This window comes from Poecilia mexicana, unplaced genomic scaffold (assembly GCF_051168715.1).
Source record: "Poecilia mexicana isolate PSO_F unplaced genomic scaffold, ASM5116871v1 scaffold_4, whole genome shotgun sequence".
NCBI classification, from domain to species: Eukaryota; Metazoa; Chordata; class Actinopteri; order Cyprinodontiformes; family Poeciliidae; genus Poecilia; species Poecilia mexicana.
Window position 1 is genome coordinate 25,480,057 of NW_028263373.1, and position 16,233 is coordinate 25,496,289.

The 16,233-nt window shown below is 38.5% G+C and overlaps 1 protein-coding gene across 7 annotated transcripts in view; it reads left to right on the forward strand.

The window, feature by feature from the left end:
* evi5b (ecotropic viral integration site 5b) overlaps positions 1-16,233 on the forward strand; it is a 49,362-nt gene that overhangs the window by 3,946 nt on the left and 29,183 nt on the right. For 6 of the 7 annotated variants that reach the window (XM_088005125.1, XM_014990981.2, XM_088005124.1 and 3 more), the window contains exons 2-3: positions 7,033-7,265; positions 15,909-16,098. In XM_088005125.1, coding sequence (XP_087861251.1) covers positions 7,033-7,265; positions 15,909-16,098 — 423 coding nt within the window. Of the gene's footprint in view, positions 1-7,032; positions 7,266-11,659; positions 11,756-15,908; positions 16,099-16,233 lie in introns of those variants that run through there. The other variant, XM_088005127.1, reaches the window with a different exon arrangement.

Consider the following 16,233-nt stretch of genomic DNA (forward strand, 5'->3'; position numbering starts at 1 on the left):
AAGCAATGTGGGTTTTCAAGCATGTCCTATGCAGGGCTTCCCCCAGAAAACCTGCTAAGCCCAGTGGTAAGGGCAGTTATTGATTTAAAAAAATGTTGAAAGTTGACTGGAAATTTGAAAATATCAGTAGACAATTATGTGTTATTGGAAAACATTATTAACAATACCTAAAAACCAACTATAGTCTTAAAAAAAAGGAAGCATAAAAATTACAGTTATGCTAAATAACATTTTTTTTGCACTTCAGTTGTGCAAAAATGCCATGTCTTTTAAAGTGTCCTATTTAAAGTGTCTTTTATCTTTGACTTGTCACTTTATTCTCTGAAGTTGTTAGCGTGGTGAACGGTAAAGTCGTCTGACCTCAGCCTCCCTATGTGTTCACATACTGACCATACTGTGTTGCCATTGTGCTTCCAACCGTTTCACCAAAGAGACTCTTTAGCCAGTCTTTGCTATTATCACTGTTACAAGTATATAAAAAATTCTATAGTAAATACAAAACAAAAAAAAAGTGATGCTTAGCCTGGTGGGGGCATAACTAAAGCCCAGTGGCCCGCCAGGCTTATAATGCACTGGGTGAAGCCCTGTCATACATGGTATTAATTTTACTTCTGTATCTGGAAATCCTCCATAAATGCTACCAGGGACAAGCAAATCCTGGATGGGACATGTTTTGTGTTTGTAAAGCACTTTTGAATTTTGTTGCAGTAAAATGAGGGTGTGTGAATAAAGCTGAAGGAGAGGGATTCCCTGGTGCTGAAGATATCAGAACTATCTGTGGAAGCACCTGTTGGTGACTGGAAGTCATTACTCTCTATAAGCTAAAACTAATTGAAGATCTAGTGTTATTTAGCAGCACACTGAAACCTGGGGCCTGTATCACATGTAAACTAATGTCCAAGGGTTGCCATTTTGTATTTTATTATACAATAGTTCAAGTTTTACATTTCCCCCTGTAGCAACAGTCGCGTGGAGATCTACTCCATCTGTATGTCGAATGTGAAGTTTCAGTCCCAGCAGCTGGTGAGAAACTAGTTTCTGTTCTTTGAATTCAGTCACACTGCCTGAACCAGATGCTTTATTTAAACACTTGAGTGAGTTCCTTCTCTGTTTCTTGGCTGCTCAGGCCCAGATGGTTCTTATGCTAGCTGCAGAACTTCATCAGTACTTTTTCTGTGAGTGTTAGTTTGGCTGTGGCATTGGACTGGAGGGGGAGGGGGTGAATTAAAGATTAGCTTTAAATCTTCTGTGACGTGAAGCTTCACAGGGTTTGCTTTTCTGCACCAATTGGTTGAGCTAATGATGTGTTGAGATGAAAGTAGCAGTAACACATCTTGCTCTTGAGTTTATTTAATAACAAACAGGATGGAAATAGCATTTTTAAAAACACCAACATACACTTTTTGCTATCAAAATTAGTGTAAATTCTTCTGTACATCACAGATCCTCTGTAATCCTCCTCTGGTGTTGTTCTGGTAGACACAGTACATGTGAGCTGTTGGGTGGGGCTAGACTGTTAATTAGACCACAAGTGTTGCTGCCTAGTCTGATTTTATTTTGGGGCGCTAGACTATCGATCCACATTATGTTAGCATTTTATTTGTTTACACTTGTTGACACCATAGCCTATTCTGATCTACAAAGGTTTAATCACTTGCTTCAGTGCATAAGTAACCCTAATTTAAATAGGCCTACTTATTATTTACTCAATTTAGGCCGAATTTAGGCCTGGGACATTTTATTTCTGGACAATAATTGTCCTAGAAGTTATTGCAATAAATGATAATATTGTAGTTTTGAAAAAAATTCAAGTAATGTAATGGTAATGGCTTTATTATAATCTGAAATATTAATAAATCTTTAATTTCTAACCTAAACATTTAACACTGGAGCTGGAAGACATTTTAAATATGCAAAATAAATAAACAAATCAAATGAATATCAAAGTCTTTTTAAACAACATTCAAAAAAGGGGAGTTTAGACCAATGCTCCAGAAAAACAGCTAATTATGGAAATGGAAATTATAGAGATTGTTGTTTTAATTTGTATGAATGCAATGAATTGATTTTGGTGCTTATTGCAATAGCTTTATCTATAGGAATAAATTAGCTATTGTGTATACTTTATTAGACATAATTTTTAGGTGTCATTTAATTGCATTAAGTCTAATTTGTTAGCAGAACTTTCCTTTGTTTGGACAACTCCCATAGCATGACACTGCCTCTGCCATGTTCTGTTTCCATATTCTGACCACACTTTTTAAAAAAATACACTGAAGCTAATTTGTTGTAACATAGCTAATAGTTCAAAGATTCTAGAGGTGTAAATACTTGGAAAAGGATTTTGTGCAAAACAGTATAAGGCAGGGATTCATTTTAACTATAACTTAAAGCAGATAAACTACTATGCAGTGGAACTAATTTTAGGAAAGCTTGTCGCCTGGTTTCAATAGATGTAACCAATCAACTTTTACACATTTTCAACAACATAATTGACACCTTTATTTATTTATGCAAAAGATGGATTTCTGTCATTATTCTAGTCACTCAAAATCTTACTTTGGTCCTATTTCCAGCTCCTGTGTTTGAGGAAATAAATTAGTAGAAGTAATATAACTCTTAAAGTTTAAACTTTGACTCCATTTTTTACCCTAACATACTAAGACGGCTATGCATGCAGTATGAATTTCTAAAATCATAAGCCAGAGTCTAGACATTTCATTTCCTATCCCACTAGAAGGCCAGCAGTGCTTGTTGAGGAGTAGCCTTCAGCCCGGTCATTGAAATGTTGATTGTACATTTGGAAAGTATGAGCTGCCCTGTGCGTGTGAAGAGAAAGGCCTTTCCACCTCACTTCGAGTGTGTTATTGTGAGCCAAGCCTGGGTTTCAGTGCTCTCACACCATGGTGTCCATTGCAGAGCCTGAGAAGGTTATTCAGGAAGAGAAATGCAATATGAAGATAGGAGCGAGTGTAGCTTAGAATTTTTTTGATTTGTACATGTAGATATAATTTCTAACCATTTACCTGGTTTATTTTCCAGCTATTGTGACTCATCTGTTCAGTTATGATAAGGGAAACACTTCTCACTTCTTCCTCTGGTCTTTTTCACTTCCCCAATTGCCCTGATGTTCCACTGCTCGGACCCTCTGTAGCTTCATTAGCTATGCTCCCAGCATTTCTGGGCTTCTTTCAGTTCTTTGGCAAACAAAAGCAGCAACAAACCCCGTATCCAGGATTTACGGGGAATTCCTGCTTTCATCGGCTCGGTTCACTGGACACAATATCTTTAAGACCAACCTTGATCCTGACATAGTAGAACCAGAGTCTAAATTTAAAGTTGCTGCCACATAATTTTAAATCTTTTCAAATCCATCTTCATCTAGGATACATTCACACCAGCCCTGTTTAGTCCATTTTAATCCGACTCTAGTTGGTTTGCCTAGAAAGTCCAGTTCTTTTGGGGAGGTGTGAATGTGTAATCAAACTCTGGTCCGTCTACTAACCTGGGTCTTGGTTGGGTTAAAGTGAAGTCTGGCATGGTTTGAATGCATATGTGGACTGGAGACCGCTCCAAAAGCAAGAGGTGGGCTGTGGTTCAGGGCATTCTGGGTAAATCTGACCAAAACAAATGCCTATGTCGAGTGTTAATGGGAGAAATGGAGACAAAAGAGACATCCTACAACCACAAAAATCTTGACGCCATTCTGTTTTGGTTTACATCTTGTGAAGAAGGAAGTTGATCTTGGTGTCTTCTAAAGGAGTTTTTGAGTTATTTGCTTCAGTGGTTCTTGGTTCTGCCACAGATGAACAGGTTTTTGAAAGGATTTAGTTGGTTTGACACATTGCAGTGTGAAAGAGAACGACACCAGCTGAAAATGTAGCACATTTTGGTCCTGAACTGAGCTCAGACTATCAGATGTGAAAACGCCCTTAGATACATAGGAAGCTGCCTTCAACTTTCTAGATATCAGATTTGAAAGAGCACATGTAGAGCTGTTCTTTAAGGTGAAATCTGACTCACTAACGTTGTTGGTCATCGACGCCATAAGAAGCCACGTGGCCCGGCTTTCTTTTATTTTGCTTTCAAAGGGAAAAAAGTCCACAGACGATCCTAGTCTGACTCAGAGCACCACAAAGCTTTGGGTGGGGAGAAAATAGACAAATGCAAATTAAGAGTTCAACTTTTTACAATCAGCTATTATTCTTTATAAACAGAGTTGCTCACTGTTCCACTTTTTATGTCCTTTTAAGCTGTAACTATTTAACCATTTTTAAATGAATTTGGCTCTGAATTCATTTCAGAATTCAGAGCCAAATTGACTGCATGCAGGATGCATGCAGTCTTCATGCATCCTGAGACTGCATGAAGACTCAGGATGCAGTCTTCATGCATCCTGAGTTGAACACTTGTGATTAGATCTCAGTTATCTGCTCTGTATGCAAATAAACATTTGGCTAAACCACGTAGCCAGTTGTCAGCTAAACAAGAAAAGAGGCAATCTGTTGAATGCTTCAATACACCTAGTGAAAAAAAAACAACTCCACTGAGACAAAACCAAATTTAAATTACTTAAAACCAGAATGTTTTTTGCTTTTAGTCTGTTCTACCCAGCTTCTGCTGTAAGTGGAAGCAGATGTGACATTAGACACTGCTAAAACATCTCATACCTTCAACTTGTAACAGACTTAAATCTATACTTACAGATTAAAAAAAATAACACAATATGAAAATATAATATAAATGTACAATGAGAAAAAATGTAAAATTACACACAAATACTTACACCACTACAGAATTATAGTGTTAGCATAATCCTCCTATCATTCTAGAAGAGTTTATGATTTGACGTTGGACAAAAGAAGTCTTCCTCAGTTCATCTATATGCCATTTATTTAAGTGTTTTAGTACTTTACTTATTGATAGGAAGGATTAAACTTATACGTCAGATAAAAAAATGTTTGAGTCCTTGTGCCTTTGAGTTCATTAAAAAGTCTGTCAAAGAATTCATGTCACTTGAACTTTTACAGATTTTTACAACTTATGACAAAATGTAAATGTTGTTGGGGCCTGTTTCCCTTCGGATATCTGGAAAACTAATACTTTTTAATGTGTTCCAGTCTTCCATCCACACAAAGCTCCATATTTGTGTTTGTGTGTGCTTATGGGTAAACAGAGAGTTAGGGTTCCATTACATTACTGTCTGCAGTAAGTAAAATGGCATCAGCTGATTGGCTAACAAAGGTTTTAGCTTTGCACCATGCTGCATTTGGCATTTTTAAAACAACACAAATGACATATTTGTGCGAGTTCATTTGGATAAAAAGTTTTCTGAAAACGATCGCATGTGTGACACTATTGTTTTAATAAACCCTGCTGGGGGAGTTATTTGTTTCATAAATTTGTACATGTGTAGAAATGTGTAGTTTTGCAGTTGAATAGATGACTTCTTCTGCCTTTCTTTCATTGTATAAAGGGTGGATTTCTGGAGTTGTGGTTTTTTGCAACTTCTTCATGATCCTCTGATTAATACCACCCCTGCTTGTCCTGTTAGTTTGGATGCATGGCAGTTTGTAGTTGTGCCATGCCCTTTCCATTTTCAGGTGATGCACTTAATTATGCTCTGTTAGGTGTTTTAAACCTCGGGATAATCTTCTTTGGCCTAACACTCTGCAATACTGGGACTAAATTACACACAAAGATTCAGATGCTTGAACCAATTTTACATTATATTCATCAAAAATGTTGAAAGACATTTATGATTCTTCTTTGATTCTTATTGACTCATTTCTGTTTCTCTATTACATTAATTTAAAATTTGTAGTTGAACATGGAAAAAGTTGAGAATAAAATAGAAACATCTTATATTGACCCTTAGTGGGGAAGTTGAGGTAAAACAGCAGCAAAGTGACTGGTAGATACAGATTCACACAGATAAAAATAAAGAGACTGAAGAGTAAAGGGGAAATTTGCAGAAAAAAAATTAAGATGTACAGTTATTAAAAATAGCATACTGAGATTAAAAGAAATGTGTAACTGAGTATCAAAAATAAACACAGAGTACATGGATGTTACTGCATTAAAAACTGAAATAGATCACTGCTGCTGCTTTTTACTCAGTAGTTTCTATTCTAAATTGTTTCCTGCATTATGACAGCCAGGCTTTTTTTTTTTTTTTTTTTTTGCGAAGTACAGCTGTGTGGAATGACTGACTGTAGCACTTTGACCCTTCCTGCAAGTATGATCAGCATATGACTGCAAGACTCTGTTAAGTCGGCTGAATGTTTAAAAGTCTGAGTGAGAGAGAGCGCGGTTCAACAAGCATCTGAAATCCTTCTTTTGATGAATATGGAGATTTAAAACACAGCTTTGTCATGGAAAGCAGCTGAAAGGGTTGGATTTCTGGGAGGGAAAAGCAGGTAGGAAACTTTCCTGATGTCACGTCTTTATATGCTTTTAGTCAGGATTTGTGTGTTATTTTTTTCAGTGGTGGTTCTGAAAAGGAAGCTGATTTAAACAGTTTCTTTTATAATTCTCATGTATGTAGGTCTGCCCAGGTCTGAGTATCGGTCAGATTACGTGTCAGGAATCACACCTTTGTCGCCATTTTTCCCCATGAGAGGGAATGATAATGTTAATCATTGCTCTGCTCTGTAAAAAGTTCTCTTTAGCAAAAGCAGGACTTCTCGTTGTTAATCTGTTGGAAAAAAGGAAAAGTGGCTAGAATGTGTTGTTAAAGTAGCCTTAAAATGAAACCAACCCAACATCCACTGCTGATTGTCACGATTCAGTCCTGACTCATCAAACGTTTGCTGCAGCACAAGCAAGCAGTTTGAGGTATTGATCAGGAAATCAGAACATTGGCTAAAGCAGAGTGAAAGCTCAGCAGCCGCATCGATCCGTCCCCCTCTGACTGGACGACGTCTGGTTGGCATGGATCTAAGTTTAGACGGTGACTTATTGTGAGACTGAGCCCGGTGAGGTCGGAAAGTGATTACATAATAAAAAGACTTGTGTGGTCTTTCCCTGCAGGTGGCGACAGACAAGGTTGCTGGAAAGCTGAGTTCTACTCTCTCATGGGTGAAGAACTCGGTCTCCCACACCGTCAGTCAGATGGCTAGCCAGGTGGCCACGCCCACATCTCTACAGACCCCCACCACTTCCTCCTCCACGTCTCTGTCCTCGCCCGCCCTCTCGCCGTCCTCCCCAGCGCAGCTCAGCCCTGACGATGTGGAGTTGCTGGCCAAGCTGGAGGAGCAGAACAGGTCAGTGGTCTGGCTGACGCAGCTTATTCAGTTACCTTTGCATGATGATGCAAGATGGGATTTTTTCTTTTTTTTTTTTCTTTTTTTTTTCCAAAATGAATTTCTCTTCTCGTTCTTAACAAAAGTTGGGTCTTTTTCCCTTTTTGTATTTTTGAAGTACATGATTATTGTTTTGTTGCGGTAGCCCACCAGGGGAGACATTGTTTATAACTTCTTTTATGTCAATAACTAGCAAAGAAAGCCTTTTCTGTGCAAAGGTTTCTAGTCAGTGTTCATGTTCTTCAGTCATAAATGAATCAGAATTAAACTGCAGGTGAAGATTGGGTAACATGACTCATCAGAGAAACCCAGCCACACATGCTCACTATTACAGTTTTTATAATAGGAATTCAAATATAATGCTTAAAACCGCCAAGAGAGTGAGTATGATTGTCTCATCATACTTTTTTTTTTGAATATACACAGACAAAACAAAGTCCAGTGTGGTCTTCAGGTATTCGTAGCGCGTAGTGGGTTTTTGTTGATATGAAAGAAAAAAATTAATATAATAATAAAAAAATAATAATCAAGCATTATGTCCTTAATTATTAAGTTCTTAATTACATTACTGATCATAAGAAAATTAAGAATACTATTACTAATGAAGTATTCTCATCAGTCTTTTGAAGGGATTTAACCTTTATGTTAGAATAAGAACCAATCTCAACTCCCCAAGATTATTGATCATTCACTGATTACACTGGCCAACAGCCAAAGAATTGTCTGGAGTTTTTCAACTGTTTTAGGGTCATGTTGATGAGCTGAATCCAAAAATCACATTGGTTTTGCTCAATCAGGTCAATTTTCTGAACTATGGAGCAACATGAGCATCAAAATGCAGGACTTGTTTCCACATATGGATCAGTTTCCTGAGAATCTGATCAATGAGTGACGAGCAGGAGGAGAGACTCCATCAGGAGAGAAAAGAGATGGAGACGTAATATTCAATTTACATGTACGCACCCTTATCAGTGTTTATTATTCAGTTTGTTGCATATAATTAATACACTTTGTTAGAAAACATTTTTTTCTCTCCTAAAATCTTTTTTGGATGAGAAATATTAATGGAAATGAACTGATGATGTTACAAAAATATAATCAATTTAGTCAGAAGATTGGATTATTCTAAATCAGATTAGAATAAGAAAGTGACCTGATTGAGAAAAATGGATGTAATTTTTGGATTCCAGGGTTCAAAATATATATATAAAAAAAAAACATAGACAACTTCCGAAAAATATTTTTTTGCAGCCCAGTCTTACTAATGTTGACTGGAGAATCCACGCTGCAGGATGTGTGACCATTCTTCTGTAATCCTCAAAGATCTGTGAATTATGACAAACTTCTTAGATAAAACTGATCTGAATTCAGTTTCACATCATAACTGCTATTAAATGGTCGTAATTGTGGGGCTACATGATTTATCAGCACTAACAACGGTATCGGGCAATTTTAGTCATTTTTTTTAACATAGTTATCGGTTCGGCAAGTAAAACTGGGCCAATAGTAACAAATGAAATATTTCAGATTAAATTGTCCTTTGTGTTTCTGGAGGAGGCTGGTCATGTGGTTTTAGTTTGGTCATGTGACACTAAACGTGATGCCGTGCAGGACTGCAGGATGTCTAACTGAAACAGAAGAAATGCCAGCAGTGTGGTCGTTTTTCTTTCACAATATTGAAATAACAGAAATACATATGATGTAATGTTGTCACATACTGGCTATTGACCATGGTAGCAAAATTAATAGTGGATATCGACATCTGCACTAGTTTTCATGTAGGTGCATCAGGTTTTAATGAAAATCTGAGCTTTCCTTTTTCCTCTGTCTCGCAGTTGGGTTGGAAGTAGATAATTTAAAATCCATGCATCCATATATATATTTTCACTTTTTACACTTTTTTAGCCAAATGTCAAACGAAACTCATTTTAAACCTGTTTTGTTCTATTTTTAATGTTTTTAATGGGAATTCTCGGTTGTGGTGGATGGAGATCTGTGTTCCCACATCGCTGCAGCACTCCTACAGGGGGAGCCACTGAGCGACAGAGGTAGGGCTGGTCTAATCAACCGCCTGGTTGTAGATCGCTCAAAGGAAACACTCACCAGAAACAGTCCTGGCTGATTAAAAACGGTTCTGGGGAAAACTATTCTGGAACCAATAGTGGAAATGTGTTTATTATAGAACGGCCCTATTATTTGGATTTTCAAACCAATAATTTAAACATTTATGCTAATGTGGGCAGAACCTGCTTTCACTCTCGCCAGTTTACCTGCCCACTTTGTCCAAACAAACTCCCATCTGGTACCAGCAAACTCACTAAAAGATGTGTGTGTAGGTGTGTATGTATGTCATTATAAAATTAAACAACTGACTGAACATTGTGGTGGAAGGAGAACATTAGCTATGGGTACACATTTTTTCTGCATGAGTAGATTTTTTTTAAGTACCTTACTAATGTACATAGATAAAATGATGGCTTCCTCTCAGAATTTAGCAGTATCATTTCAGGTGACCTGTTAATTTGGCAAAGTTTATTTATTTATACAACATGAAAATATAAGATTTCTTGATATTTTAAAAAGAATATCCCAATATTGGCTAAATCTTGCTGTGTTGTCTTGTTGGCTTTGTGTTCAGAATACCTGACACAGTCACTGTAGAAGTTCTTTCCATCCCCCTCTTATCTGCACACACCTGAATGACATCTAGCAGGTTGTGACTTGCTAACTGGAGACTAACTCTAGGAAGTTTACACTACATTTTCTTTTCTTTGTTTTTATCAGGTTAGCCTGTTTTTGCTCTGTGGCATCACAGCGCTTTTGATTTGAATCTGGCCTTCAGTAAGGAAAACGTTCCGAGCTCATCGACTAAATGGTTCTCCTCAGTTTGTATCTCATCTGACAACTGATGTTCAACTGGCTTTACACTGATTTACTCTGCAGTGAGAGATTGTAGATGAGATCAAATCAAATGTCACTGCCGATTATCACTTTTACAAAAATGTTCTGTCTTGTTGCTGAACTGATTGGTTTTGTAGGAAGACCAATAACTTGCTGCAGGCTCCCAAAGGCCACATCACAGCATGCCAAGTGGTGTATGCATGGAATCACCAAGGGTGTGTGTTGTAAATTGAGAACGTTGTTGTGGCCTGCTGATTCGGTCATTGTTCACATTGAATTAATAGACTGTTAGAGGATGACGCAACAGCCTTCTGTTGCCAGCTCTGGGAATTCTTTCTCCGTTGAGCCTTTCATCCATGGCTGAGCAATGTGTGTGTGAGAGTAGAAGCAGCTATTACGGCACAAATGTGCCACTCACTCTTATTGTTGAGGGTTTGTTCACTTGCTCACTGTTAAATCCATCACATTGCTTGTCCAGCTAAATAACTTTTTCTTGGATACGTTTCTTTTGGGTGAACAGATCATTGCCTGTATGATTCTTTCAGAGTACCATTCCGTTAAGTGAAAAATTAGCATTTTAGCTAGTAATGGGACACAGTTAAATGCAGGGTCTGTAATTGATTAATCGCATAGCAATGACAAAATGAGCAATATTTTTAATTAAAAACAAAATTCTGCTAAATTATTAAATAAACAGACATATGAGCTCAACAACAAAGGTATTTGTTGTTTTTAATTTGTTGCTTAGGTTATTCAACCACCACATTGATGCAAAGTGCAATGCTAAACATTCATCTTTCCAGAGTTTCAGGAACTCCTCATCATTCATGGAATGTCTGTAGAAATGTGGACTGTGGACGCTGACATTAGCATGCTGCTGCTACTGCATGCTTTGCATTGAGATGATATTTTAGGCCTCAGTAGCTTCACTGATATGCTAACTCCTTTTAGCACAACTAGAACACAACAATAGACTTGTCCAGTGTCCAGTCAGATCAATTTTTGTGGCAAAAATTAAGTCCCAAGAAAAGCAGCTTTATTGTCCATTGTTGTTTGCGAATATCGCTTGTGTGTCACATTTACAGGAGTACCAGCAACGCATGAATGCAAAAGTTCCTGCTGAAACGTTCATATGTTAAAAAAAGAAAAAAAAAAAGCTATTAATTTTGGTAAAAACATTTTAATGCGTTAAAATCTAATTAATTACTTAATTTTAGCTTGCTTGTTCCTGCATCCAGCTAACTGAGCTAAGCTTTAGCCACATGCTAACAGTAAAATCATTTCGTCATCAAGGAACTTTGAGACCAGCTGCAGCAACTACAGTGAGGACTTTGGTATTGGTTTTCAAATCAGAGATACTGCAACTGCTTACCGCAGGTTTGTGTGCTTGGTGAGGCCTTTGGACCCGGCAGAACAGATAAAGGGTATGAGCTTCGTCCTGTCCTGCCACAAGAACAACAGAATCCAGCACTCACTACTGCGCTAAGTCCAGATGTGTTAGCTTTGAAGAAATCCCAAAGCAATGAGGAGAAAATTATGAGTTTATCTTGGTAAGGTGATCTTACTTCATGTTATGCTGATTTAAAATGCAGAAAATGAGAGTGGAGATTAAATTAAAGGTTAAAGTATCTTATTTATAATGTGGATAGAAGTTTAATTGAAAATTGGTGTTTATTTGCTGCATCTCTTGCTTGATCATCATTAGTCCATGTTACTTATTTCGTCTTCTGTCTGTTTAACTTGTGGTGAATTATTAGCAGAGCTCATAGCAGGTTCAGGTTCAACTATAAAACGCAGTTCATTAATTTTTCTACAAAGTGTAAATTCCTCCAGTCTCTGACTTAGGCATTCTGTCTCACTCTGTCCGTAATGTAGTATTTTCTGTTCAGTCCTCTCTCCATGACCTAAATTTGTCTGGAACCCCCAGCCATTCTGGGACAGCACTCACTGTCCTCACAGGCTGCACTGGAAAGACCTCAGACTTTTTTTCTTTTTTTTTTCCAAGATCAGGTGTCGGAGTGTTTGTTTCTGTGTCATGGTTTAAAGTTGGGTCTCCTGTTCTGCACATGCTGCTCCTAGATCAGTAACTGCTGCAGTAAACATGAGGCGGTGCATCAGTCATTTCCTGAAGACCCAGATCAAACTCTAGTTGTCTCCAAAAAAACTTGCAACCTCTTTCCTTCTTTACTGAAAAGTATTGAATCTTGAATCTGATTGTTGTTTACATTAAGTAAGAAGAGTAGTTTGTATGAATCAAGCATGTGGTCAACATCTACGTATGATTACACGCTGCCTGGCTGTTGGACTGTTTTCCCACTGAATCCTTTCTGGGCATCTTTTGAAATTCTTCACTAATTACTAATTGGCTGATGCGTTTGCAGCTCATCCAACTTTGACACAATGAGTTATTTTAAACCTGCAGAGCTGCCTTGCTGAACACTTGGTGACTTGTAAATAAACAGTTCTGATCTAAAAATGGTTCCATCATTGAAGGGATTAATTTTAGAAACGTCAGGTTTATAGCTGCTTCCCTGCAGTGTCTGGTTTTACTTGGTAGGGTGGAGAACTGCAAAGTAGCTTTTTACTTTATTTTTATCACAGTAAAACCTCTTGCTGAAGTAACTTTCTGTTCACTAAGCAAGGTTTCCCCCAGAAAACATGCTAAGCCTGGTGGTAGGGTGCTAGGGAAGTCATTCATCCAGCGGCCTGTTGTGTTTTTGAGTTGAAAAGTGTTTAAAGTTGACAGGAAATTTGAAAATATAATTTGATAATTGCATGTTATTAAAAGATTGGAGGATTACCGTATTTTCCGCACTATAGGGCGCACCGGATTATAAGGCGCACCTTGAATGAATGGCCTATTTTAAAACTTTTTTCGTATATAAGGCGCAACACATTATAAGGCGCATAGAATAGACGCTACAGTTAAGGTTGCCACCCGTCCCATATTGAATCTATACGATTTGTAATGTACTCTACAAATGTGGATGTGATAATAAAGAACAGATCCCCGAGTACTTTATATAGCAGGCTGCCCCAGTCATTGTTTCACTCACGGTGTTGGTGTTGTGATATTGTGCCCATCTGCTTTCTGGGTAACACAGACCAACTGACACGCTGCCACCGCAGTCTCTCTCTCTTCCCCCGCCCCCTCCAGCTTTAAATGTATAGGGGCTGGTCCCTTGGTAACCCTAGTCGAAGCACCCCCTGAAGCACCCCGGATGAATGTCTAAAGCCACTTTGTTGACATAAAGAATGTCAACACAACAGTCCGACTCCGGTCAGCGAAGAGAGCCTTCCGCGACTGGGCCGGGGCGTGGCCGGACGATGGTCACCCTTCTCCATTCGCACACAGCATGTTGATGGAGAACGTGGTGCTAAATGACCTGCAGACGACCTGATTAGAAACGGTCGGTAGGTAGATAGGTCAGTCAAACTTTATTAACAAACCAGCTTTCTGACAACTATCCCACCATGCACCGCGCGCTTCTTCTTCTACGGACAAAAATGAAATCGGCGGCTGCTTACCGTAGTTGCTAGACCTGTTGTGGCTCAATATTGGTCCATATATGAGGCGCACCGGATTATAAGGCGCACTGTCGGCTTTTGAGGAATTTGAAGGTTTTTAGGTGCGCCTTATCGTGCGGAAAATATGGTAATACCTGAATATCAACTATAAAGTCTTAAAAAATGCAAAAAATTTAAAAAGACTTTTAAAAATAAGCAATGCTGAGCCTGGTGGGGGCACACGTAAAGCCTGGTGGCCCGCCAGGCTTATAATTCCCTGACTAAGCATATATGAAGATATTTCTGTTTGCCATATTAGTTCCTTGACTTTCCGGTGGCACATTAACAAGTCGCTTGTTGCTCTTACTGCTGATGGACCTTGAGGATATTAATATGTAAAAGTACAAATGTTCACATTCCAAATATGTCCTCATTTTAGACAGCTTTTGAATTATCAAAACACTTAATCGGATTAATTGTAATCCATTTATCAAAATAAAAGTCAACTAATTAAGTAATTGATTAATTAAGTAATTGATTAATCGTGAACTGGCATATATAACCTCAAAAAAGGACATTTTCTGAAAAGAATAACACAGTAAGAGCAGTAATTACCATATTTTCCGGACTATAAGGCGCACCGGATTATAAGGCGCACTCTCAATTATGGCATCCATTTCTGTATTTAACCCATACATAAGGCGCACTGGATTATAAGATGCATGCTAAAACATACGGTCAACAAAAAAAAAAATACAAAAAAAAGGTAACGGAATCAAAACGGTAAGTTTAGTTGAACTTTATTCGACCATGTAACAATACACTCACGTTATTTTTTTTATGAACAGCTGGGCAATTTTGCCATCAAACATGCCAGGTTCCTTCTCATCATTGTCAGTCAGTCTCGTTATCAGGTGGCTGTTCAGCAATGATGCCAGCTTTCGCGAAGCTCGGACAACAGTTAAGGCAGATACATTAGCCCAGGCATCCACAATCCATTCACACTTGGTGTCGTAACTCGCCCGGTGCTGCCTCCTCGTCTTAGTTAACGTGTGTTCGCAGTCTGTCATCCATCGCTCCCACGTCGCTCGCAACTTCTTTTTGAACACCCTGTTTACACCGATGTCCAGCGGTTGCAGTTCTTTTGTTAATCCTCCCGGAATGATGGCAAACTCTGAATTAGTTTGCTTCACTTCCTTTTTCACAGTAGCAGTGAGATGGACGCTCATGGAGTCGCAGATGAACAGGGACGGTGATGCGTGGAAAAACCTATCTGGTTTCTACCAGAGGCATATGCTGCAGAACTCAGACAACATTTCTCTGATTGGTTTATTGCTGCTGGCCTACGTACTTTACGTATTACGTAATGTCCTCTGATTGTTTTATTGCTGCCAGTGTACGTACTGTACACTTTACAGCTCTCTGTGTCAGGGACAGATTTTGGAATTCAGTGCACACATAAGGCGCCCCGGATTATAAGGCGCACTGCTGATTTTTGAGAAAATTTAAGGTTTTAGGTGCGCCTTATAGTCCATAAAATACGGTAATCCAAAATTGTACAAACAATGTATATATTTTGCATTTAAGATAAAAAAAAACTTAACCTTTTTTGTCTATATGTTCTACCCAGAAGTCCTCAAGTGACAGTTTTAGCTTCACCTGCTTCACATTCTGTTAAAAAAAGGGAAAAAGATCAGCCCTACATTGTGTTGATGCTAAGTCAAGCAGAAAGAGCTGAGCTTTTCTGCTCAGCTCTTTGAGTTGATAGATGATAGATGATATCATCTATCAACATAGATGATGTTTCTATCATCTATGTTGATGATAGAAATATTTATATACAATGTTTTAGAAAATGTTTGTTTTCTTGTTCATGAAATAAATTGGAATTGTATTTTTGTAGACTAATAATATTGTATAAGCTGTTAAATGAAAAGTATGCACATATTTTTATCCGGTTAATCATCAAAATAACCAACTAAAATATTCAGTTCCGATCAGTTTATTTATGTTGCGCCAATTCGCAACAGTCGTCTCAAGGCACCTTACGAAAAAAAACGTCACTTCAGTTCAATCGTACATGGATTTCACTTGATCGTATTTGTCAAACACTGCAACTGCAACTAATAATAATAATAAATAATGCTTAGTTTCAGACCTAATTGACAACATACATGTTTGTATTTTTAATTCTAGGCTTCTGGAGACGGACAGCAAGTCTCTGCGCTCCATGAACGGCTCCCGGAGAAACAGCGGCTCCTCCCTGGTCTCCAGCTCCTCGGCCTCCTCCAACCTGTCCCACCTGGAGGAGGACACCTGGATCCTGTGGGGACGGATTGTCAACGAGTGGGAGGAGGTGCGCAAGAAGAAGGAGAAGCAGCTGAAGGTGAGGCTGGTGCATTAGTGCCGAAGAGCGCTTACGGAGACACGCCTTCAGAACGCCTCGCCAAGGTGTCCTTTCATCCAAACTCCGAGCTGCTGTCATGACAAAGGGTGGAGCATGTTCAAGTGTGTGTGAGGT